This window comes from Schistocerca cancellata, chromosome 2 (genome assembly GCF_023864275.1).
Source record: "Schistocerca cancellata isolate TAMUIC-IGC-003103 chromosome 2, iqSchCanc2.1, whole genome shotgun sequence".
Taxonomy (NCBI): domain Eukaryota; kingdom Metazoa; phylum Arthropoda; class Insecta; order Orthoptera; family Acrididae; genus Schistocerca; species Schistocerca cancellata.
In genome coordinates, this window is record NC_064627.1 from 458,869,073 (window position 1) to 458,895,980 (window position 26,908).

At 40.9% G+C, this 26,908-nt stretch overlaps 1 protein-coding gene across 3 annotated transcripts in view; it reads right to left on the reverse strand.

The window, feature by feature from the left end:
- Positions 1-22,867, reverse strand: part of LOC126161953 (uncharacterized) — a 52,670-nt gene extending 29,803 nt beyond the window's left edge. For 2 of the 3 annotated variants that reach the window (XR_007534979.1, XR_007534978.1), the window contains exon 1: positions 19,717-20,046. Coding sequence is in view for 1 of the 3 variants with exons in the window: in XM_049918133.1 (XP_049774090.1) it covers positions 22,642-22,719 (78 nt within the window). In the remaining 2 variants the exon portion in view is untranslated. Of the gene's footprint in view, positions 1-19,716; positions 20,047-22,641 lie in introns of those variants that run through there. The other variant, XM_049918133.1, reaches the window with a different exon arrangement.
- Positions 22,868-26,908: the final 4,041 nt, after the last annotated feature.

The window sequence follows — 26,908 nt, forward strand, 5'->3', positions numbered from 1 at the left end:
ATGAGCAGTGGTTGTGCATGCCTCGCTGTCTGGACGCCAATCAGACTGTGAGATATTATTGGTGTACACCACTGTTTATAATCAGTTTTGACATGCATAACCCTTGATCATTCATTTTTGTTTTTGGTACTTGTTCCATTTACATGAATATCTATGAAAGGACAAAGAAAAATTCATCCCACCTGCCTATAAAGACACTGCTGTGGCTGTAATATTACAGGCTGTAACAAGAAGATTCTGATCTGTTAAATTATGTTACCTACAGAGAGAGCACTTGATGAAGATTACTGAGTTAGTTATTAAAATGTTTTGCACTAAAATAGAAGTGTCAACTCAGATGGGCACCTGGAAATATAGTTATCAGTTGTGCTGGAATAACCTAAGAAATCAGGGCACATTCTTGCTTCCTGAAAAGCAAGTAATTCAATGTTTTATTTCATTGTTGATGTTATGTGACCATTGCACACTGTAAACATTTTTCTTACATTTGATATCAGAGTCTCTGAATTTTTCCTTTCCCTTTTGAGAACACTGCAAATGGCACAGTACAAATAAATAGGCAAGATGAGACTGATAGAACCTATTTGGGTCATCTCACTCCTGCACAAGATTGAGAATTGGTCCCTTGTTCCCAGTAGAACAGTTACCCAAGAGAAAGAAGAAAACAAAGAAGATGTATGGCACATAACAGTAGAAAGGAAGAACCAGAAGAATGACAGAAGGATAACAAACACAGCAATGGACACAACAGGACAAGAAAACCACAGAGAGATGCAAGAAACAGGGAGAGGAGACTAAAAACAAGAAAGCAGATTACTATGGCTGGCTGACCATGAGAATAAAAATGGAGAAGCCAGCTACTCTGGAACACATTAAAACGTCCACCCTAAAAGCCTTTGGGTGGAGGACACACAGGGACAAAGGACATGCGCTAAAACTCAGATCAAATGATAAAACCCACCCTCACAAATAAAACGTAAAACTAAAGCTGCTGTTGAGGCATTGTCACCCAACACCAAAGGTAGCGTGCTGGGACAGTTAAAAGTCCATTGCAGAGTGGCTAAAAGTGGGCAGCCCAGCAAGAGGTAGACGACTGTCATTTGGGAGCCGCAGCGACACTGAGGTGGATCCTTTTGACGGAGGAAGTAACCATGTGTCGGCCACATATGGCCAATGTGGAGTCGACAAAGGACAACTGATTCCCTGCAAGAAGCCTGCAGGGAAGACTTCTCCACTTTCACAGTCTCCTTAACAAGACGCAGTTTGTTGTGCATGCTGTTGTGCCTATGCCCATCTCCAGGACTGGTTTCCATGTAGCCTGTTTGGCCAGCCTGTCAGCATGTTCGTTGCCTGGGATTCCAACGTGTCCTGGGGTCAATACAAACACCACTGAACGACTGGACTGTTTCAGGGCAGAGATGAACTCCTGGATGTTCGATACCAAAGGATGGCAAGGGTAGCACTGGTCGATAGCTTGTAAGCTGCTCAGGGAGTCAGAACAGAGAAGAAACGACTTACCAGAACAGGAATGGATGTACTGAAGTGCATGAGATATGGCCGCAAGTTCTTTTGTGAATACACTGCAGCCAGTGGGCAAGGAATGCTGTTCAGTATGGCCTCTGTGGACATAGGCAAGGCCAACATTACCATTAGCCATCGAGCAATCAATGTAAACAACTTCAGAGCCCCGGAACACGTCAAGAATCGAGAGGAAGTGACAGCGAGAGTGGCGGGGTTAACAGAGTCCTTAGGGCCACGCAAAAGGTCCAGATGAAGCTTAGGCCAAGGTGTACACCATGGAGGTGTACGTGAATAGACCTCAAGTAGAGGTGGTAAAGCAAAGGTCTCCAGTTCGGAGAGAAGGGATCGCACACGAACTGAAATCATGAGCCGTGACCTGGGCCACCGATGCGGGAGATGAACCGCCACAGGTGAGAAAAGGAGACGGTAATTTGGATGCTCGGGAGAACTACAAATGTGTGCAACATAACTGGTGAGCAGTTGTGCATATGGGATCCGCATTGGAGGGACTCTGGTGTCCACCAGGACATTGGACTCATTCTGAAAGCTCCCATCACTAGGCGAATGCCACAGTGGTACACTGGGTAGAGGAAATGCAATGCTGAGGGCGCCACTGAACTGTAAACCAGACTCCCATAGTCAAGGCTGGATTGATTGTAGAGCTGCAGCAGCATAGAGTGATCTGCACCCCAGTTGGTGTTGCTCAGGCAGCGGAGAGCATTGAGGTGCTGTCAGCGTTCCCACTTGAGCTGACGAAGGTGAGGTAGCCAACTCAATCGTGAATCTAAAACCAGTCCTAAGAATTGTTAAGTCTTCACTACAGTCAGTGGATCATCATTAAGATAAAGTTCAGGTTCCAGATGAATGGTACGACGCCGACAGAAATGCATGACACATGACTTCGCAGCTGAAAACAGGAAGCCATGGGCTAAAGCCCATGACTGCACCTTGTGATGGGCTCCCCGTAGGTGCCGCTCAGCAGCACCAGTACTGGAGGAGCAATACGAAATGCAGAAGTCATCTGCATACAGAGAAGGTGAAACTGACAGTCCTACAGTTTCTGCTAGGCCATTGATGGCCACTAAAAATAAAGATACACTCAATGTGGAACCCTGTGGAATGGCATTTTCCTGAATATTGGAGGAACTATGGGAGGCACCAACTTGGACACAGAAAGTACGGAGCAACAGGAAGTTTTGGATAAAAATCGGGAGCGGGGTCCGCAAACCCCACTCGTACAATGTGGCAAGGATATGATGTCGCCAGGTCGTGTTGTATGCTTTAAATCAACAACATCAGCCAGTAGGCCATGTGACTCCAGGACCAACCCAACCACTGACACACCATATGTTCCAGCAGCTTACGGAAAACGTTGATGAGGCTGATGGGCCAGTAGCTACCCACATCAAGCGGATTTTTACAGGGTCTTAGCGCTGGAATGATGGTGCTCTCCCATCATTGCGATGGAAAGACGCCATCGCACCAGATCTGGTTGAAGATGACAAGGAGATATCGCTTATAGTCATATGAGAGATGTTTAATCAACCGACTGTGGATCTGATCCAGCTGAAGAGCTATGTCAGAGCAATGTGCAAGCTCACACTCTGTAAATGGGGCGTTATAGGTTTCCCTGTGGCGTGTAGTGAACGAGAGGACTTTCCTTTCCATCTGCCGTTTGAGGGTGCAAAAGGCTGGGGGGTAGTTCTCCGACGCAGAGGCTCGATCATAGTGCTCAGCAAAGTGCTTGGCATTCGCGTTTGCGTCGGTAGAGAGCACGCCATTGATGTTAATGCCAGGGACACCAGTTGGGGTCTGGTACCCAAAAGGAGGTCTGATCTTCTTCCAGGCTTTGGAAGGTGATGTATGGCACCCAATGGTCAATGTGTACCTCTCCCAACATTCCTGTTTCCGATGTTTTATAAGGAAGTGAATGCAGGCAAAGAGCTGCTTAAAGGCTATTAGGTGCTCTGCGGAAGGGTGCCGCTTATGTCGGTGTAGTGCTCACTGAAGCTCTTTAATTGCCTCAGCGACTTCCGGCGAGCATCAAGCAAGTCTTTCGCCAGGGGCACCCTACAGAATGAGGGATCGCGTTTTCTGCCGCGGAAATTATGTTGTAGTGACCTGCTCACTCAGAACAATGATGGCACCATGTGGGGGAGATTAAATGGTGACAGCAGAGGTCTGCCTTGTTTAAAGTCCATCTGGGTAGGAGCCCATGGACATGGTGCCAGGGGAGTGACAGGAAGATGGGGAAGTGGTCACTACCACACAGGTCGTCATGTGCTCTCCAGTGGATAGATGGGAGGAGTCCTGGGCTGCAAATTAATAAATCAATGGCCGAGTAACTACCATGAACCACACTGAAATATGTGGTGGCCCCAGCATTTAAGAGGCAGAAGTCGAGTTGGGACAGTAAATTTTCGTCAACTCTGCCACGGCCAGTAAGCATGATGCTACCCCACAAGGGCTTATGGGTGTTAAAATCTCCCAAAAGTAGGAAGGGTTTAGGGAGTTGATCAATCAGTGCAGCCTATATGTTCAGGGGTACCGCACCATCTGGAAGGAGACATACGTTGCAGACAGTTATTTCCTGCGTCGTTCGTATCCTGACAGCCACAGCTTCAAGAGGAGTTTGAAGAGGCACAGTTTCACTACATACCGAGTTCAGGACATAAACGCAAACTCCACCTAACACTCTATTATGTTTGCTACAGTTCTTGTAATATCCCCTGTGGGCACGAAGGGCTGGGGTCCACATTGCCAGGAACAATGGGGCAATGCAGAAAGCAGGTGTTAAGCTCAACAGTTGCCATGGCTCAGCCAGGTGGTGGAAAAAACTGACCCAAATCCACTGGCGTATGATGTGATCATGAGACTTGGAAGGCATGAAACACTCAATGAGGTAGTCTACACCACAGGGTCACCTGCTGCCACTGACTTATTTCCTGAACAGGCTATATCCATTGTGTCTGTGGATCTGGCGAGATCTCGGTCCGCAGCGGACGCCAGAATCTTCACCTCAACCTCTGACACAGAGCTTATAGGCAGCAGTGGTGTGGGTGCCACTGCAATTCCCTTGGTCTTGGGGGTCTTCTTTCTGGATTTCTCTCGCTGATTCTTGGGTTTCTCTGGCTAGGAGGGCTTCACTGATTCAGTCTTTGGGACTGAGGATGATCGTGAAGCCCTACAACCAGCTGCTTTTGGGCACTTTAGTCACTGGCATGTGTCATCTTTCCCACTAGCAGAAACCTGGGACGGGAGTGACACAAGGGACCCCTTCCTAGTGAGAGGAGCTGAAGAAGACTTGTGCTTCTCCAGCACAGAAGTGGGGACTAGTGGCCCCGATGGTTGGGGGGACAGTGCTCCCGAAGTAGGTACTATGGGAGAAATAGGCAGGGAAGTGCCTCCCCCCCACCACCACCACCATTAAGGAGGCAGGTGTAGTCTTCCGGCTCTGAGAGCCGACTGCAACTCGTGGAACTGATGGGGCAACAACTGTTCTCGTAGCGGCGGCATAAGAGGAGGTCATAGCCACAGGATTTAGGTGCTCAAATTTCCTCTTGGCCTCAGTATAGGCCAGTCAGTTCAGGGTCTTGTATTCCACGATTTTCCTTTATCACTGCAAAATCTGCAGTATGGTGAGCATGGGGATGATGCTCTCCACAGTTGACACAGGTGGGAGGCAGGGCACAGGAGTATTGGGATGGGATGGACGTCCACAATCTCAATGTGCGATGCTGGAAGTACAGCAGGAAGACATATGGCCCAACTTACAGCACCACAATGGGGGGGGAGGGAGGGGATATATGGCTTGACATCACAGCGGTAGACTATAATCTTGACCTTCTCAGGTAATGTGTCACCCTTGAAGGCCAAGATGAAGGCACCGGTGGCAACCTGATTATCCCTCGGACTCTGATGGACATGCCAGACGAAATGAACTCCTCGTCATTCTAAGTTGGCATGCAGCTCGTTGTCAGACTGCAAAAGAAGGTCCCTGTGGGATATAATTCTCTGGACCATATTTAAGCTCTTATGAGGTGTGACAGTAACAGAAACATCCCCCAGCTTGTCACAAGCGAGTAATGCCTGTGACAGGGCAGAGGATGCTGTTTTTATCAAGACTGACCCTGACTGCACTTTGGACAAGCCCTCCACCTCCCCAAACTTGTCCTCCAAATACTCTACAAAAACTGAGGCTACATTGAGACAAAGGAGTCCCCATCAGTACATACAAGGTACTGGGGTGAATAAGGTTCGCTGCCAACCTTAGCCTGGCATTCCTCCCATGGTGAGGCCAGGGAGGGGAATGATTTAGGATCATACTTCCTTGCATTGTACTGAGACTTGGTATGCTTAGAGACTGCTGGCGTTTGATCACCAGAAAGTGATGGTGTGGTGCGCTTCATCACGCACCATCCGCCCTGATGCCCCCCACTCTGACTAGGAGCCCTCCCCAGGTCGCCACCCAGCCACGGTAAAGGCTACCTGGCTGGATGACTATTGCCAGGAGTTCCAATACCCCAGAGTGACAGGCATTTACTTCTTGGCATATGTGGGGAGTTAACGGTGCAGGCATCAGCAGAGCAATCCCTGTGTAGTCAGGATACTACAACCAATAGGGTACATAGCAGCCCCACCACAACGGACTGACTACCGTGATGGATATGAGGTGCAAAGAATTCCATGGTCCTCATCAGTGCAGAAAATGACACTGCATAATGGGTGGAGGAAAATGCACCCAGGAATGTGTCCTTGCTCAAGAGATGGAGGATGAGTGGGACTGCAATGCCATGATGAGAAAGTAGTCTAAAGATCTCAATGCACAATGGACATGATGCATCTTGTAAGGCACCCTTCCCCAATTGGCTAGCTCTTCGGGAAAATTTTGAAAATGGAGGTCAAACCTTACAGGGGCCATCACATAAAGGCCAAAAAGGTGTGAGACTCCTTTTAGCCGCCTCTTATGATAGGCAGGAATACCTCGGGCCTCTTCTAACGCCCGGGCCCACAGGTGGTTTCGATGAAATAGTAATGGATTCCCTCAGTATACTACATTCATAATTTTCGTTAATATTTTCCATTGCGGACAGCATTTTCACACTTTTCTCATATAGTGTTTGCCAATGAATAATGTAGTGTGAAAAGTTAAATAATTTATTCTATTTTTTTCATAAATGACCAACGAAGCTATTTATGCTACTGATCATAGCTGGTACACTACCAGGACAAACTGCTCACCATTTTTGAAAACCCTTATTTTGTCAACACACTTTTTAACGCATTAAAAATATCCAAACCTGTTGTTTCAAACTATGGAATTATAGTGCATTTAAAGTAAGTTGTGGCTTCTGACAGTTCAGTGAGCAGAGGGAAGCGTAGTTACCAGCTTGTGCTGAATGCATCAGCAAGTGATGATAATGCCAGGCCTACTCACCACGGAACCCGTCAAGCTCGATTGACTGTGCTGCACAGCACGCTGTGCTAAGTGGCCAATCTGCAATCTCTATCAAATGATTTTAAAGAAACTATTCAGTAATAAACTCTGATTCTCTGAACATCTATAGCTTCATGACAAACTGCCTATCATTTCATTAATGTTCATAGTTATTGTAATATTTCAATATTAAGTAAACTACTGCAAGAAATTCTTAAAGTTAGCAGTGAAAAATAGGGTTTGCTCTGAATTTGAATTTGGTGCATGTTCAGTCATATCTTGATCTGTATGAAATTTAGGTAGAATTTTCTCACTTTGAGAGTACTGAAAGGTGATCTGTTTTAAATATTCTAGGTCATCTTCACCACCAGTTCTATCAAGTAACAGCTGCCTTCTCCTTTTCCTTGCCCCTTTGAAAACATGTTTTGCTGAAACCTCAGCTTTTCTCACTCTTCCGATGTATGCTACCCCAAAATCACTCCCAGCTTCTCAAGTACTCTCAGTCTGCCACTACATCCATTATTAAATGTGATTACAGTGTCATACGTTCCTAACTGTAGGATCTTCATCCCAACAAATACACTGTCTGGTATGCGAGTCCAGTGAAGATTATTGAAAGATTCGTTGACGTTTTGTGTTTTCCCATGCAAACACCTTTTCAACAGATCTGGATGGGCCAGATCTCTAAATAATATGGGCTTCAGAGCCTTCATTACTGCTTGAGCCACACTGTTTTTATGCTCAAAATCTGCCATAGATCCTTCAGCTTCAGATTTTCTATATTTGCATCATGTCTCAGGAGGAGGAGGACACAACCAATTTTCAGGGTTGTTATCAGATGAAATTTTACCACTCTCACCATCTTGTGCAAATCATTGGTGTTGTCCCTGATAGCTTTGCCATAATAATCTTGAAACTGATCTATCACCTTGTCAGTCAGTCTGCCAAGACCTTTTATTGTTTTACCATCTGATAGCTTTGCGTTGCCAAGTTTTATTTTCAACTGTCTGAGATGTGCACCCATTCTCTTTTTCACACGGCCTACACACTCTAGTTATGGGCACACTGTAAGGTTTGCTGTCCACTACTGCTCTGAAAGACTTGCTGTCTCCATCTCCCAAGAACTGAGTGTACCTAACTCCCCTTTCTTCTTCAGACCGCTGAAAAATATTTACTGCAGCAGCCACTTCCATCCCTCCACTTGTTCCCTCATAATTTTTTCCACAGTTTGGCTTATGCGCTTCTACTCTCTCTCTATCCACACCAGCACATGTGCATCCTTGACAATATTTTGTCAAAATCTCAAGACCCAGGACTATTCCTGTGTCAACACTTATTGCTTGTTGCAACTCCATTCTTAGATTTGTGTCCTCATCTCTGCCAGGAACCATCAAAGGCAATACTGATATCAGTGCAACCATCACTTGCTTCCACTGCTTCATTTTTTGCAGATATCATGGAATCTGTAGCCACTTCCTTTACACAATCAACAATGACATTTTTGTAGTGTTCATACTCTGTAGGAGGACCTGGAAAATTCATGATGCTGCATAACATTTTCCCAGCTGCCCGACCCTTCCCAATGCACCTCAGTCCATATACTAATCTTATATTATTAGTACACAAGTTGTTTTTGCACTTGCTTGATGTGAAAAACGATTTCGAGAATTCGCAGTTCTGACAGGAAATACGTAAATGACAAATAATTCCTTTCCTATCTGATTCATCTTCAGACAGTGTTACTGCACCACCACAAAGAGAACAACTCACTGCTTCACTTAGAACACAAGCCAAAATACCGAACTCCACAATTATATTCGTATCCATGTCTTTTTCTACACTGAGCGCTTCATAAACTCTAAAGTCAACTTTCCTTTATGAAGTACTGGGGGGGGGGGGGGGGGAGGGGGGGAGGAGATGGTGTAGGCACTGCACTTTTCTTGTCACTGCTGTTGCTTGTAGTTCCTTGTGATATACTCAAACAAGCTTCATCAGCTACACATTTTCGGTAAAACCTGTTACCTTTGTTTCTTTGCTTCTTGAATATTCTGCGGTTTTGTCATTTTTCTTCTGCAAAAAGCTGTCAATGTCTGCTTGCTGCGGGAACTAAAACCCACTAAACAGAAAGTTAACCACGAAACACTTCACGCCATTCAAACAAAGAGCTACAGATACAATACACTATGTAGAGCAGACTGTCAAATACAAAACAACAACATCACAGCCTTCTATAGTAAATAGTTTCAGAAACATGACCCTTCAAATGAGTCAATGTAAGGCGTGAGGAGGACAACTGACAATGTAGATGTACAGTGAAGGGCGATAATACCAACAAGATAATATTTCCACCAAATAAATAATATATCAGAATGTTCAGGAGATTCCATAGATTTTAATGAAACAAAAAAATAAAAATCAATTTTTTTTCCATTTTTTGCCCCGGATCTCCCCCTAAATGAAATAATGTAACTTTTAATGATCATCAGTAGCTGATGAAATGAGAATCGCAATGGGTTTTGCAGTGATATAAGTGAAAAAGTTACACATTTATTTTTATATTGAGAAAGGGCTTTTTCATAACTATTGACCTGTTATTCATTTAGCTGCTTGTTTAGTAATACAGTTTTATGATCCTGTCACAATTTAACTGCATTAGAATGTTCAATTTTCAATGCTATGTTCAATTATAATCAATAGAACATTTCTTTGTACCCAAAGCAAAATATCTGATTTCCTCCACTGCACTGTTGGAGCTTCATCCATCACAATGGAGTGGTAAGGCACATTGTTCATTACTGGTGTCAAATTTGAGGGTACATTTTGCAGCAGAACATTATCTTGTACTTGGACAACCACTTTTATTGTGAATCTCATGCTCAGATGTGCTGCACCGTAATTATTAATGCAACACCAACACAAAGCATTTGTTCACAATACCTGATTATTACAGAACACATCAACACCACAAAATACCACTTTACAACAAGAGCTAATGACTGTAGGTGCATCTAATACCTGACCACATGGTACAGTTTATCCACGGACTGGAAACAGAGGTGCTTCACCAACTAAACTGCTGGGGCTTGCCATTGGTGTCACCTGGACAATGGAATCATGTCCCTTCCAGTGAGCCAAACATCGAAAATCACAACTCATTGCAAACACATTATAAAGCAACTAATTCTTTGTGCACAGAAGTTTATTATCATGTGAATAAAAATTAATTCTTGACTGAGATCCATTTGATCAGTACTCATGGCTAACACTTTGCAATTACAATATTTATTTCCTGCAGTGACCCATATCAGGAAATAGATTTTTTACAGTGTTATATTACAGATCAACTATTAAATATTAGCAATGTCATCCTAAACAAATGCTTTTGCCATATCTATTGCACATTCTTTCATGAGTATGTCATTAACGAAGAAGTTTTGATCATTTCTGAATACTGAGCTTACTGCATACGAGCATTTAAACACTTTTCTCTAAGACTTGATGGTTCAGATAACTTTTCTATTTTTATTTGTAACTCATCCACTAAAGCACATTGCCTATCATAAGTGTAATGGCCGGGTATTTCTACATGGAGAAAACAGACATGTCCAATGAAATTAATGCCTTCGTTTTGACTTAACCCCTTGTTTACATATTAAACATTTGGATTTTTCATCAGAATTGTGCACAAAAGATCTTAGTCTTTCACTCATAATTGAAAAATGGTTTTCAGTGTTCTCCTCCCCACCCAATCATTTTCAAGAGCCGTAAAAGCCATCATAATAAACAGAATTCAGGCCAGAATAATGGCCACATTAGCAACTAAACTGACAGTCTGAGCAGTAGACAAATATTAAGAAGAGTAACTCTGAATAAATCACTGAGAGAAATAAATGCCTTTGAAGCTGTGAGAGTGCATGCTATGAGGAAGTAGTCAAAGGAAGACACTACTCCTCTCGATTGCAGATAAATAAGCACATCATGTGCTGTGGTGTGGCCATGAACACCCAGTATGAGTAGAGTTGGAGGGGGAATTGCTGTCTAGAGGGGCATGGTCCACAAGCCACACTTTGCCAGGACTGTTTTGACTAGAGGATGGATATTCCTAGCTTTTGGAATGTGTGCATTCTTTGAGGACTTCGTTGGGGAAGGCTGAAAGGACAGATAGGATGCTCTGTTGTGAACAAATATTTGTCTCATTGTGTCCTCATAACAGCCGAGTCTCTCTTAATCTGGTATCTGAGTGACTTGCTCCTCACCCTAACCTTCCCAACTAATCCGTTTCTTCCAGAAACAGTACATACAAGTTCCAAAAGCTAGGGATAGTTTCTTTTACTTTTACTGTGTGGTGTACTTGTAAGTTTGTCTCCAGAGAATAAGCACTAGCCAGACATTTTGCCTTCTTGTAATTTAACAGTTGAACAACTGAAGTTTTCATATAATACAACTAATGAATATGTCAGAAGAGGAGCATTCACATTAACCCTTTTTTATCTTATGTGTTTTCCTTACATCTGTATCTTGTATTTTCTTTTGAGTTTAGCTTTCAGTTCTGACTTTTCTGTTTCTGGAAGATAATTATTTATATTTTGTGGTGGACAGTTACTTCAGATCTTTTTCCGACATATGGTCTCTCTTTCAATTTTAAAAGTATTGCTGTAGTCACATGTCTCAGAAGGATAATAAAACACTATATAATATACTTTACTTATCTTTCAGATAAAAGTGTCAGTGATAGTGAAGGCCAGGACAGTGAATGAAAACAAAAAAAGAATTGAGTCCTCTCTCCTGGTCACAAAAATGCTCAAGGACAAATTAATGATTGTGAAAGGCAGACCGACCTGCCTTGTATCAAGTGTCTGTATTTAAACACAAATCACTAACACTGAGTTTACACAACTGAATTGAACTTCTGTGTTGAAGTCAAGTGGGTAGTGTTTCTGAGTGGTGTGTGTGTGTGTGTGTGTGTGTGTGTGTGTGTGTGTGTGTGTATGCAGCTTTGCATATCCACATAAGAGGGTTATAATTGGGTTCTTCCCTAGTGAATATTTATGTGCTCAAACTAGAAATAGCTTTAAACTCTGTCTTTGCGATCAGTCAATGTTTGTATAGACTGGACAAAATGTGAGCGATTGAATTGTGCAATCTATGAAAACTGATGTTCTACATTACTCACTGTTTACAAGTGAAAATGTGTAAGTGTGATATGTATGATGAATTAGTATGCATTTATATACATACACACAAACATATATAATATATGAATGTTAATATTTAATAATGAATGAATGTGTAAATTTGTGTGATTTTTGTAAAGTTAATGAGTGTTGTGAATACACCACACTGTTTTTTTTTGTTTTTTAAAAAAAGGAACTGTCTTTAATTTTTACCGAAAATGTGCACAAGTGCCGTCATGATAAGAATGAGAATATTACTTTAGGGCAGCAGAAATGTCTATCTTGTAAGTGTGTGGTGCAAACTACCTATGACACTGAGCTGTTGACATTTCTGAGCATAGAATGATGAATATGAACTTTTATGGAACAAAGAAATTCAATATTTTGGTTGAAATTAGAATGTTATGAGTTTAAATGTACAGATTATAATTTCTACCTCAAATCTCATATGTAGTGCTTTTGAGTACTTCAGAGATTCTGAGACCTTGATATATGGTAATAGGTCATGTAGTGAATAACTTGTACTGCAACTGCACATTTATGTTGAAGAGTATTCTCAAGACAGGACAGTTTTATATTAAAAGCTAGACAGAGCAGAAACTGCAGATGTTGGAATGCTGTTAGCTTATATTTACATACAGCTTTACTTTTATGAACTTTCGGCTATGATGAAGCTAATGTATCACTCGTATAACAATGGAAACATATCAGGAATCAACTTTTATGAATGTCTTGTTATGAGGAAGCTCAAAGGAAAATGGGTGGCAAAATCCTTCCTACCCTCCTAATGTGGTATACTGCAGCACATCCAACCTGGTCCATGCCTGAGCCACACCTACTCCCAACTCCTTGCCACAGGGTGATATCCACAGTCATATTGCTGTGAAAGACCCACATGCAAGACTTGACTGATTCACAAATCCAGCACATGTTACTTCAGTTCTGGCACAAGCGTATCCTATACAATCAGAGCAAGACCACCTGTGGCAGATACCACGTCATATATGAGCTCTGCTGCAACTTCTGCGCACCATGTTATGTGGATATGACCAACAACCAGCTGTCCACCAGAATGAATGACACTACCAGACTGTGGCCAAGAGCAGAGTTGATGAAGCAGTGGCAAAAAAACACAAAATGTTAGAGTTCAATGGTTGCTTCACAACCCATGCCATCTGTATCTTTCCAGGAGTGCTTTGAACAATTACACCAAAGGTCCTGCTAAGTGTGAATGCAGGAGAGCAGAAGTTTGAAGAAAATTTGACATATATTTGAAAATACTTCCTCCTCCTCCCCCCCCCCCCCCCACTCCTCTGTGTCCATCTCTTCCTCCCACGTTCTGTTCATTTCATCCTCTCTCCTCTACCTGTCTCTTCCTCGCCAGTTTCTCTATCTCCTCATCTCCTCTCTTTGTCAACTTCCTCCACCATCTCTCTCTGGTTGTATCTTCCTCCCCCAACCCCCTGACCATATCCTCCTCCCTCTCTTTCTTTCCATCTCTGCCTACCCCTCTTCGATTTCCACCTGCCCTCTACACTTTCCATCTGCCTCATGCATCTCCCCCTCCTCTCCCCTTCCTCAAACATACGCTGAAGGTAACAGTTTTAAAAGATAATCTCTGTAGAAACATATTTCCTAGTATGATTTGAAACATTCAGTTAAATAATTAAGTTGTTCAGTTTGAAATCAGTAATACTGTTTGGTATAAATAATCTTTTCTGTGTCAAAGAAAAATTCAGCTGAGAAAACTAATAAATTATGAGACAGAATTGCTGGCAATTATTTATTTCAGAAGGCTAAATGCATAGTACTACCAATAGACATTTATTTCCATATTAGAGATGGCGTAATAAGATCCCTGACACCTCACAGTGCTGTTACTAGCTTTCAACTGCAAAGCGCTAACAGCTGCAGGTGAAAACAGTAGCCATTTACAGAGCTGTGACAACATGGGAAGTGTTGCTATAGAGACATTTACAAAATCACATTACGTTATGATTATAATAGAAGGAAACACTCCACGAAGGAAAAATATACTTAAAAACAAAGATGATGTGACTTACCAAATGAAAGTGCTGGCAGGTCGACAGACACACAAACAAACACAAACATACACACAAAATTCAAGCTTTCGCGACAAACTGTTGCCTCATCAGGAAAGAGGGAAGGAGAGGGAAAGACGAAAGGATGTGGGTTTTAAGGGAGAGGGTAAGGAGTCATTCCAGTCCCGGGAGCGGAAAGACTTACCTTATGGGGAAAAAAGGACGGGTATACACTCGCACACACACACACACATATCCATCCGCACATATACAGACACAAGCAGACATGCTGTGTCTGTATATGTGTGGATGGATATGTGTGTGTGTGCGAGTGTATACCCGTCCTTTTTTCCCCATAAGGTAAGTCTTTCCGCTCCCGGGACTGGAATGACTCCTTACCCTCTCCCTTAAAACCCACATCCTTTCGTCTTTCCCTCTCCTTCCCTCTTTCCTGATGAGGCAACAGTTTGTTGCGAAAGCTTGAATTTTGTGTGTATGTTTGTGTTCGTTTGTGTGTCTGTCGACCTGCCAGCACTTTCATTTGGTAAGTCACATCATCTTTGTTTTTAAGTACATTACGTTATGAGTTAGACACACGAAGCTGTGCCATGCAGCCCACTGCAGCTGTCATGGATCAAGTTACACCAACTCAGTACAGCTTCTGGAACTAATGGTTCCTTCCTCAGGAGGGGAGAGATATACAGTGGAGAAGACCATGTTGCTCAGATCTAAGGGCAGAGTGATGTCTAAATGACCTGCCCTTCTATCTCATAACATATAAACAATCTTCCCTGTTTCTTGAGGATACCAGTTCAGCATCAATAAACTGCTGGCTCACACTACATTTGCCCCATTGTCATCCTTTATTCTTACTGTAATCATCAATTTTTGAGGCCAATTACATTTTACTTGTATTGTGGTTTTTCCCCTTCCATATGCTGCTGAAGGTGAGCCCATTAGTGTTTTTCAACTGTAACTGACATGTTAAAAATGCTGCATTCCATGTTAGAAGTTTCAGTGGGTAAATTCCATATACTGTTCTAATAGTGGGCAGACACTGCACACATGCTATGCACTGACTAACAATTTACAAAGTGGCAATGAACCACTGAGGGTGAAATCAAATTTGACAAGATGAAGGAAGCTGTATTCTTCCATTATACCATCTAGATTTCAGTTGTCACTCTGGACCAACCACTGATGTATTGGAAGTCGAGACTTTCAAAAAATATGAGTAAATTATTGTGAGCTTCACCAGTCAGTAGCTTTTTTTCTAGAGGAATTGATTATACTATCACAGACCAACACCTTTTTAATGAAGAGTAAACTATTACATTACCAAGCAGCACTTTGGGCTTGCTTTCTACAGAAATTTGTTTTTCAAGTGAAATATATTAAAGGTACTAAGAATCTAGTGCTCACTGTGTTGTCTAGATTACCCTTGGAACTATGACTGTGTGTACTTGTGGACAAGAAAAAAACTCCCAGTTTCCTAGTTAAATATAGACTTTCCCCCAGGTGAAAACATATTTTTTTCCTGGGTGGAAATACATTTTTCCATGGCTGAAAGTACACTGTACCGCAGGTGAAAGTACACCGTTTCCTTGCTGAGTGACAATATACTTTCACTTGGAGCTGTACAATTCATCAATCCTTTGAATGGTAAAGGTTTTTATACACTAGCGTAGAACATCCCGGTACTTTAGGAAACAAAATGCAATAAAAAAATGTGTTTTGGGAAGATCTTTGATGCACGGCAACGTATACACTGCATATTTTCACATTACCTAAGTATAGATACTATTTCCATTCAAAACACCACACTAACTAAAGAAGCACTGAAATCTCTATGTGATGCCCTTTTGTCAGCCAATCATAGTTCTGTTAGTTTATGTCACATTGTATCACCAGCCAATGACAGCATACATTCAGAGTAGAGGACATGTGATGTAGTCAGCCAATAGCAATATCACTGTTAAGCAGCACGAATACACAAATAACAAATACACATAAAATATTGGCGGTCAAAAATTTTTTGCTGTTTCTCCCAAGGGTGAGATTAGACAGGAACCTAAGAGCAAAGCTTAAACTGCAGCAGCTGAATATCTCTGGCTAGCACGATTATAAATTTCACTGCTGTGCAGTTACCTGCGTGAATAAATGTTCCGTTGTGCACTCTGACTTTTCCACAGAAAACCAATTACATGTAAAATTGATCAAGAACTCACCTTGTACTTTTTTAAAAGGATCATTACACTTTTTGCCATCATTACAGCATAATTTGTGATCTATGAAGCAGCTAAAATAAATATGAAATACTACCCTTTAAGACATATCAAACATAATAATGGCATAAATGCCTGGTCTTCTGGTCTCAAAATTTTTCTGGGTGGTTGATCTGCACATCACTATGTTGTGAATGAGAGTAAAACGCTCCATGATTTAAGAAATTCATCGCACATGCTCACATGTGTCATAATTTATATTGCATAAAAGGAAATTTACTTTGAAAGTAATGCTTCTCAAACCATCATGCACAATATTTTCCTGTGACCTGTTAGAAATGTAAACAGTTGTGATTTCAGGCTCATGGAAAGCAGTTTTGTTGTCACAAAATATTGCACAGCCTTCGTCCTAAAGCCTCTGACACATTTTGCTGTCTATAGACATTTGTGTGTGTATTCTAATCTCTTGTTATAAACAGAGCAAGTAAAGTTTTATTTTGGTGCTACTCTGTTGTTTATATTTTATGGCTGCACAGAATTATTCTATAATAGTGAGCTAAAGTAAAATTCTTTGTTAGAGTATCAGTTCTTCCCAATCAAAATTACAATAATTTAACTGAAAACTGTTGAAAAATGCCAGTAATTCTAAAAAAACACCCCAGATTTTCCCAGATTTTTCCTGGGTGAAATAATTCCTGTTTTTTTTTTTTCTAATTTACCGGTTGTCCCAGAGCATATACACCCTGAAAGAAAATAAGTGAATATCAACAGTGAAGTTAAGGGTGTGTATAAAAATTTACCAACCCTCCACAGAAATGAAAAGTTAACAGTATATATTTACCTATTAGAACTGAGACTGGACCAAAGAAACAAACTGAACAAATGAGAGTTGGTAATCTATGGTGGAACTTCATTTAAACAATGGAAAATCCAGAATGGAATAACAACAGCAATATCAACTGCATAGATTGCTACACAGCACATAGGAGAAGTACTGGGTGACAGACAGGCGCATTTTAGAGCAGAGAAGAGATGTGCACACACATATATACATACATGCAAAACTAGCTTACATTCAGTCATGGTCATTTCCAGATGCTGTGGCACCACTGCGTAAATAGTGATCTGAGCTGGTGTTGGTGGCTGGGGGACAGGTTAGCTGGGGGGAGGAGGGATAGCAATGTAGGGTGGCAGAAGATGCTGTAGTTCTGCCTGTGGGAGTGTGCAGAGACATGGCGAGGGCAGGATGGTGGGCTGCTAGGTGCAGCATAGCATCAGTAGCGCAGTGCTTGGAGAAAATGGGGGAGAAAAAGTTTATGCAGGTAGTCGGGGGGAGGGGTGGGGATGTACAGTAGTGGGTCTGAAATGGGGGCAGAGAAGCAATAGAAGCAGGTGAGGGACAGAGACTAGGTTTGACTAAGGCAAGGAGGGTTACATTAGTGAAGGATATGTTGCACAGAGGGCTCCCACAGGCACAATTCAAAAAAGTTGGCACTGGTAGGAAGAATCCAGATGGCATGGGCTGCGGAGCAGCAATTAAAGCCAAGCACATTGTGTGTGTGTGTGGTACACTCAGCATCTGAGTGGTCCAGCTGTCTCTTAGTTCGACTGTGGCTATTCAAGTGGACAGATGGCTAATTAGTGGTCATACCCACATATAATGCAGCACAGTGGTTGCAGTTAAGTTGGTACAGGACATGGCTGCTTGCACAGGTGGCCGTTCCTCTCATGGGATAGAAGGTGCCAGTAACGGTATTGGAGTATGTATGGAACAAAAGGATTGCTGCTTCATATTTCTGAGGAAAGTTTTGATGGGTTGACATTCATGCAGATTTTAACTCTTTTTTGCAGAAGAAATCTACACACCATATAAGGAAATTTTATTATTTCAGGAGAATGTTTCATACTACTAAAAAGGATTCTCAGGAGAATATCAGGCTATGGTACTCAGTCAGTAGCCCGAGAATTCTTTGTGTGTGTGAATGTAAAACATGATTTAGTATCTAAATATACTCCATGGACAAACACACAAGTGGAAACCATTGAAGAACTGGAGCATCTATTTAGCACCAGAGTGGATGTTGCATCATGTATCTTTATTTAAATGGTACAAGAGGGTGGTAGCTTGACATTTCTGAAGAAAGTTAGGCTGGGAGATACTTTAAATTGGTATAAATGGTTACAGAATTAAAAAAAAAAACTTTAATGAGCTCCTAATTCCATGGCAGAGGTGGCTCCATTAGAGATGTTCTGAAATAACATTGTAGGTGAACCTTTAATAATGTGGATTGAATGGCGACAAACAGAGGAGAAGAATTATGTAGATCTGAAAGTGAACTTAAGAGGCCAGGGGCAAAAAAAGAATAAAATACAGCACACATAATGAGATTTTTTTAAAAAAATTAGTCCTCAACTTCAGGGGTAAGTGGATGCACATATTGTGATGGGTTACTAAAGATATGATATTTTGGGAAAAAATAATATTTATATTTTTAAAAATAGAGATTTTATAGCAGAAGGGTCAATTAATTCCCTATGCAGAGTAATGAAAAAGTGCCTATATGGTCTGGAAATAAAAATGTAAGTGTAGATTTATTTTATTTTGTGGATACTGGTTAGTGGAAGGCGATTTTTATGGGGAGGAGGTGTTACATGTCAAAGGTGTGCATTTGGGATGTGGTGCTGTTAAGTGGAATGGAAAGGAATCATGAGGCGATGACAACTCTGGAAGTCATGTACAGATGCTGTAAGAGCATGGTAACTCTCAGACCCCTATACGAGCAGAAGCATATGAAAGTGCCTTCAACCTATTTGTAAAAGGTAAACAGTAAGCACTGAGGAACAGTGATTGTAGTGTGGTTCAAAAGTATAGAAGCTGGAAGGCTCCAATTAAGGAGAGGAATAAATATCTAGTCCCATTATGTGAGAAAAGGGATTTCTGAATAGGGATTCATGATGAAGAGGAGGTGAATTGTGGAGTTCATTGTACTGACTATTGGAGACAAAATACCTCTTCTAAGATTCTTACATCTAGTTGCCAGAAATGTTGAATTAAGTGATAAGTAATACTATATGCTGCGGCATGCTTGGTCAGCCACTTCAGTACTTTAGAACTAACTCAGTTGGTGAAATACACTTACCATTGTGTGGAAGAGTTTGCAATATTATTTATTTCAGTTGAGACGCAAAAATATCACTTATGAAATTTGTTTTAATAAGTTGACACATACTTTTGTATGATTTGATTAGCAATAGGACTAATAATCAGCAAGTTTTTTATTAAATGACGGTGGGGTTAGTGCATTCTAACACACTACCTGTTGTTTTTCTCTTGCAATCTTCAAACAACCACCAGCAACGGAAGACGAATCTTTGAAAAAGCCAGCCACTTGTACTGGTGAAACTTCACAAAAATCATTAAATAAACACTGGCTGCAGATCCCTGACTGCACACTTTTGGTTGAGCTCTGAGTGTACAATGTTAGGAGCAGAGGTTTGTATTCGATTCTTAGCACACTGGCTGTAGGTTAAAGCCCTGCCTCCTTCTCCCAGGTCACCCAGCTTACAGTACAAGTGCACTTTGAATAACAATCTTCACTTTTTGCAAAGTAGTCTTCAGAATATGTGGAGTTGATGTTGACTCTCTAGAACGACCAAGTGTGCAACCAGTATATAATCATAAGTCAGACAGTGGGTGACAAATGTGATGTGATAGTGACTCTTTGATAAACTCTTGCCTGACATAAGACTAGTGCAAATTAATGATATTCAGTGAGTTTATATTTCCGTTATGTAAATACAAACTTGATGAAGATCTGGTAAGTAAACTATTAATCAATCATGCTGGGAAAAGCAGAGATATCAGGTCAGTGCATTGAGGTAAAAAAAGAAGGGAATAGCTCCAGTGATTCATTCTATGAGCAGATATGTGGTACAATTAATAGCTCATAACAGAAATGTAGAGGTACAAATTACTTGAAGAAATCATGATACATATAATGTGAATTTAAGCCATGAAATGACTGTTATGTCCTATGGGTTTCATTCAGTCATTATAACTAGAATTTGAAGTTAAATTGGCGAAGTAATGAATAACAGTTCTGCGATGCTTACTTTGAAAAGGTGGCAGCAGATGTGAGAAGATATGTGTATACTTGCTTTAAAATTATTATAAAATAAGGTTGTGTAAAACGGTGTATGTCACTCTTAATTACTTACAAATGATAAGCCTAAGAGAGTAAAAGGAAATAGGCCTATTACATTTAAGATTCATTTAAGTAGAGGTTACACCAAAGTTGTAATTCTATCACGTGTCATTTATCTGGCGTGTATTTGTGTCTGAGGTTCAGGTAGAGGTATGACGCAATTTACAACCAGTAGTAAGAGCTGTGTTAGCAATTTTAACTTGGGGTTTCTGGCTGCAGCATGGCCACATGAAAGGATGCCAGATATGAATCTTCTTAGAATAAACATACTTGAAAGATTCCTAGGATCTTACTGTAGCATTGTTATGATGTGCAGTCACTTCCTTTCATGTCAGAAATATATGTCTTTTGTATGCTGCTCTCATTGAGAGAGGATTATTGTAAAAGTTTAACAAACAATTTGAGTGCTTAAATAAAAACAGTCATTGGAAAATATACAGGGTGATTCAAAAAGAATACTACAACTTTAGGAATTTAAAACTCTGCAACGACAAAAGGCAGAGCTAAGCACTATCTGTCGGCGAATTAAGGGACCTATAAAGTTTCATTTAGTTGTACATTTGTTCACTTGAGGCGCTGTTGACTAGGCGTCAGTGTCAGTTGATGCTAAGATGGCGACCGCTCAACAGAAAGCTTTTTGTGTTATTGAGTACGGCAGAAGTGAATCGATGACAGTTGTTCAGCGTGCATTTCGAACGAAGTAGGGTGTTAAACCTCCTGATAGGTGGTGTATTAAACGTTGGTATAAACAGTTTACAGAGAATGGGCGTTTGTGCAAAGGGAAAAGTTCTGGACGGCCGAGAACGAGTGATGAAAATGTAGCACGCATCCAGCAAGCATTTGTTCGCAGCCCAGGAAAATCGACTCGCAGAGCTAGCAGAGAGCTGAAAATTCCACAATCAACTGTATGGAGAGTCCTACGAAAAAGGTTAGTTATGAAACCTTATCGTCTGAAATTGGTTCAAGCACTGTCTGCAGCTGATAAGATTAAAAGAATCGATTTCTGTGATTTTATCCTTGCTCAAATAGAAACAGATGAATCTTTCGTTTCAAAGATTGTGTTTAGTGATGAAGCAACTTTCCACACAAACCGGAAAGTCAACCGTCACAATGTCTGTATATGGGGCACTGAGAATCCGCGGGAAACAACTCAGTATGAACGTGACTCACCTAAGGTGAACGTTTTCTGTGCCATTTCAGCCAATAAAGTGTTTGGTCCCTTTTTCTTCGAAGGTGCTACTGTAACTGGACTACAGTATCTGGAGATGTTAGAGAATTGGCTGTTCCCTCAGCTCGAACAAGAAGCACAACAATTCATATTTCAGCAGGATGGAGCGCCACCACATTGGCACTTATCTGTCCGTAACTACCTGAACGTCAACTACCCGAGGCAATGGATCGGCCGCCAGGCAGCCCGTGACAGAGCACTTCATCACTGGCCTCCAAGAAGCCCTGATCTCACCCCCTGCGATTTTTTCTTATGGGGGTATGTTAAGGATACGGTGTTTCGGCCACCTCTCCCAGCCACCATTGATGATTTGAAACGAGAAATAACAGCAGCTATCCAAACTGTTACGCCTGATATGCTACAGAGAGTGTGGAACGAGTTGGAGGATCGGGTTGATATTGCTCGAGTGTCTGGAGGGGGCCATATTGAACATCTCTGAACTTGTTTTTGAGTGAAAAAAAACCTTTTTAAATACTCTTTGTAATTATGTATAACAGAAGGTTATATGATGTTTCTTTCATTAAATACACATTTTTAAAGTTGTGGTATTCTTTTTGAATCACCCTGTATACATGGTATAGAGGAATCCATCTTTCAAGGAAAAGAACAGTCTAATGACCTTTTCTTAAAGAGTATAGTAACACAGAAGAAAGAAATGGTGGATTTAGAAATTAAAAAAAATGAAAATAAAATAGGGAGAACACTTCTAGTGTCCGCCAGCCACTGCGGTCAAACAATGCTTGTCACCTAAATAATGGAAGATTGAAAATGGCATAACAGCTATATGGGAACAATAGATTGATACTCACCACATCGAGCAGGCACTGAGTTCGCAGACAGGCACAATGAAAAAGAGGGCTGTAAGTATTTGGGTTTTGGACAGTCATTCATCAGGAGTAGAAAACTCACATACATGTCCACTGTCAGCTCCAGGCACCACTTAAAATCAGAAGCCAATCACTAGTATATTCTTTGTGACCAAACCTTATTCTGATTACTTCTCCATTTCTTTCATAAAGTGAAATAATTTGCTTCAAAAACTACATTTTATCGCTGACATAGTCATCTTGTCACTCTGTGTACAACACTTGTAACAAAATGGTTATTCTGAAACAACGGCTGATCTAAAAAGATGAAAACTGGTGATAATTGTAGAAATGAGTACAACAGGTGAGTGTAAAAAAAAGACATTATAATTCAGTTGTAATAGATTTTCTCCACTTGACATCTTATCAAACATTCATGAAATGGTTTAAAACAGAATTAAAGTACTAGTAATTCTCTTTACATAAAATTACCTCAGTTTTCACTGTTGCATAGTACTTTAACTAAGTTTGTAACACATTACTTAGAGCACACAGAATACAGTGCTTCCAAAATGCTTCATTTAATTTGTTTTGTCTGCATGTATATCCGTAACATTCAGTTAAAGAATAAACGTTGGATATGAAACAAATTTCACTTCAAATAATACTAGTCTCACCCTTTTAATAAAACCAATAAATTGTGACTCAAGTAGTCTCCAATTAAATATTGAACTGTTAATCAATACGATCCATTTATTGGTCATTATGTGCATAAAATCATAAAAGGAAAAGTAATATGTCACTCAACATGCAAAAAAGAAAGAAAAATAAAACAGTTTATAGTGGGCATGATTATTTTTTGCAAATAATTAAATTATTGTCCTCTAATATTTTACATTCTTCATGACAATATGATACGAAAATAGCAACACTAACGGTCATCTATATATAACTCATATTGTTAAGTGATGTAGGCCTACGTGTACCACCTTAATGCGCTCAATAAAGGTAGTTAACAACCATCTTGATAGTTCCAAAAGTTACTGTACAAATAAGTCAGTCAGTCAGTGATAAGAGAGTGAAATAATTTCAATGGTGTCTTTTATTGTCAGAGTAACGTCTACTTTCACTGAGCAAATGGCATCTTCTGAATAAAATATTGCAAAACAGTATCTAAAAATTGCAATTCTGGCAAAAGTCAATTATCAGTTACCATCTGTTATTATGATGGCAACGGAATGCACAACCATGCTGTCATTCTCATATATATGTCCTCCTGCACCAGAAATGGTACCACCTTTGCCGTAAATTACTCCATTATCTCCTACTATCTTAGCACTATAACCGCGAATAACACCATTATTACCGTGGATAGTACCATAATCTCCAACAATTGTACCATTGTTTCCTATAATTCTTGCGTTGTGACCAGTTACCTTAGCATTATCTCCTATCACAACAGCATTTTCGCCATTAACATGTGCGTTATCGCCTTGAATTCCTGCGTTAGTTCCTGTTATTTTACCGTTACTGCCGGTTATATTTCCATTGTTGCCCACGATCATTCCTCTCGCACCAACAATAACACCATTGTCACCCACTATTTTTCCATCATTACCATAGATATCACAAGAATCGCCGATAACATTACAGTTATCACCATAAACTTTTCCTCGATTTCCAACCAAATGTATATTGTTTCCGTGTAAAACTAAATCGTTGCCAACATACGACGCGGAACTGCCAATGCCACACAGTACTGCAATTAAGAGGGAGGCGAAGCGCTGCATCACGTCTTGCGAGTAGTGTCCGAAGTTTCACGTTTGGTCACTTGAGCAGCTATACAACAACTAAGGCGTAGCCCACACAGCTCACCGTCGCATGAAATCCCCGCTTGCGTAAGAGCTAGGAGACAGCGCGTCAAGCTTCGATAAATGGACGCCTAGGCGGTACCAATTACCAAGTAGTGAGCTGTGTTAGCGAGAAATAAATACAGCTAACCGTAATGTAGACAACTAACAAATGGCTTAACCAAAGAAAGAAGTATAGTTAATGTTATAGTAATCTTACCAGGTTGGAAATATTACTGCTGCCCAAGACTAATTAATACTTTTCTCCTCTGGTAGCCAGAAGATGCAAAATCCGCGTAGGTCTTATAACAGTACTCCAGAGTTTGAGATAATGTTACTGTCAACTGAGGATCGATAGATGAAGATGATGAAAGTTATCATCGAGGTGTTGAAGCGACCTGAAAGGTATGACTGTACTCTATAAAAGCCATTCAGTTTACACCCGATGCTGACAGCGGAAATGAATCATGACAACTTCCATCTGACATGGTTTTGAACCAAAATGATAGCCTAGGAATAACGTAGCTTATTTAATGTGTCGTCTTACCCTATAAAGTTATTTGAGCAAAATTTGTTTCATGGAGTGCGATGACTACGGTCGTCTTACGTCGGTTCTAGTTAACACACAGGTTGGCCTACTGTCCATAATATGTCATAAAAGGCTCAAGATACCGAAACAAGTGACAGCTCCACAATGAGGCGAATATTTAACTGTATGGTCAGTTCTAGCAGGTTTTTAGTTGGCTTTAGATATTGTGCTTTTTTCTTTCTTCATAGGATGAAGCGCTTTCTCATTCGATAACGTTTGGAAAAAGATGCACAATGTTCCTGTTTTTGCAAAAGAACAAATAAATGTGCCAACGTGAAGGTCAAGACTATCCATTAAAAAACGGTTCAAACGGCTCTGAGCACTATGGGACTTAACTTCTGAGGTCATCAGTCCCCTAGAACTTAGAACTTTTTAAACCTAACTAACCTAAGGACATCACACTTATCCATGCCCGAAGCAGAATTGGACCCTGCGACCGTAGCGGTCGCGCGGTTCCAGACTGTAGCGCCTAGACAATCCGTACAACAGAATTTACCTCTTACAATGTTGTCACCCTAGCTGTCTTCAATTAACCGCCGATACAATATGTTTTATCCTATTAACCCAAGCCGCCGCTTACGGTGCCAAACTTAGATGGGGGTCCATTTGTAAGATTTGTATACAGTGCGTATCACACTAACACGGGTGAAAGTCTGTAGTGGAAAATAACGTTAACAAAGAAAGGGATACAAATAGTCATTATTACTATGCACCTTCGATGAATGTAGGAAGACTACTTAGTACCATCTCATGGAGCTGAACTTATTTTAACAGTTCAAAAAAAAACCTCGTGATGATGATGATGAGCGTTTGGCGTCATTGGCCGGGAGGCCCCTCGCGGGGCAGGTCCGGCCGCCTTGGCGCAGGTCTTATTACATTCGGCGCCACATTGGGCGACCTGCACGCCGGATGGGGATGAAATGATGATGAACACAACACAACACCCAGTCCCTGAGCGGAGAAAAGCTCCGACCCAGCCGGGAATCGAACCCGGGCCCAGAGGACGGCAATCCGTCACGCTGACCACTCAGCTACTGGGGCGGACACCTCGTGATTGAAACGTGTATTGTCCTGACACATCAGGAACTCCGCCACCAACTTATTACAATGTATGATGTACCACTAACGTTCACGACGTTTTGTTATTTTACATACGGTTTCTCTTCACAATCTGATCTGACACACCGCTCTAAGTAATACCCAGTACTAATTTCACTTCCATTTAGGAACAATAAGCAGTCATCCAATAGCATGCATCTATTTTTCCATGATCGTTAGGATTGTGGGAGTTTCAATAATATCGACTAACTGCTGTTGTGCCTCAATGATAAATAACATTAGATAGGAAACAGTTACCAATTTTCTGCAAAATTATATTAATTTGGTCACTAACCGCCTTTCGATTTCTTACGCATCTTCAACCGACACCTAAATGTTACAAACATCGATAAAATGATGTGCGATTTACACAGATATTACGTATACAGAACATACAAAAATGACATGTGGGGTGCTTACATAGGAAAATATAACATTTTTTGCCACAGAAAAGCAGTTGCATTAATTAGAAAAAGGAAAATAAATTTTTTACATGGACACACATTCACGAATGATAAAAAATAAAGTTGAGTTTACAATTTTCATCTAGTATTTTCAGATAAAACTTAATTCTGCTTTTCTTAACAGAATGTAAAGCTTTACATTCTATATCATATGGGCGATTTTCTGTTAAAAGATGATCGGCAAAGGTTGAATAGGTCTTTCGCAATCTCCAGCGCCTCTGAAGTTCAGATAACCTACTTGCTACAGTCGTATCTGACTGACCATTATA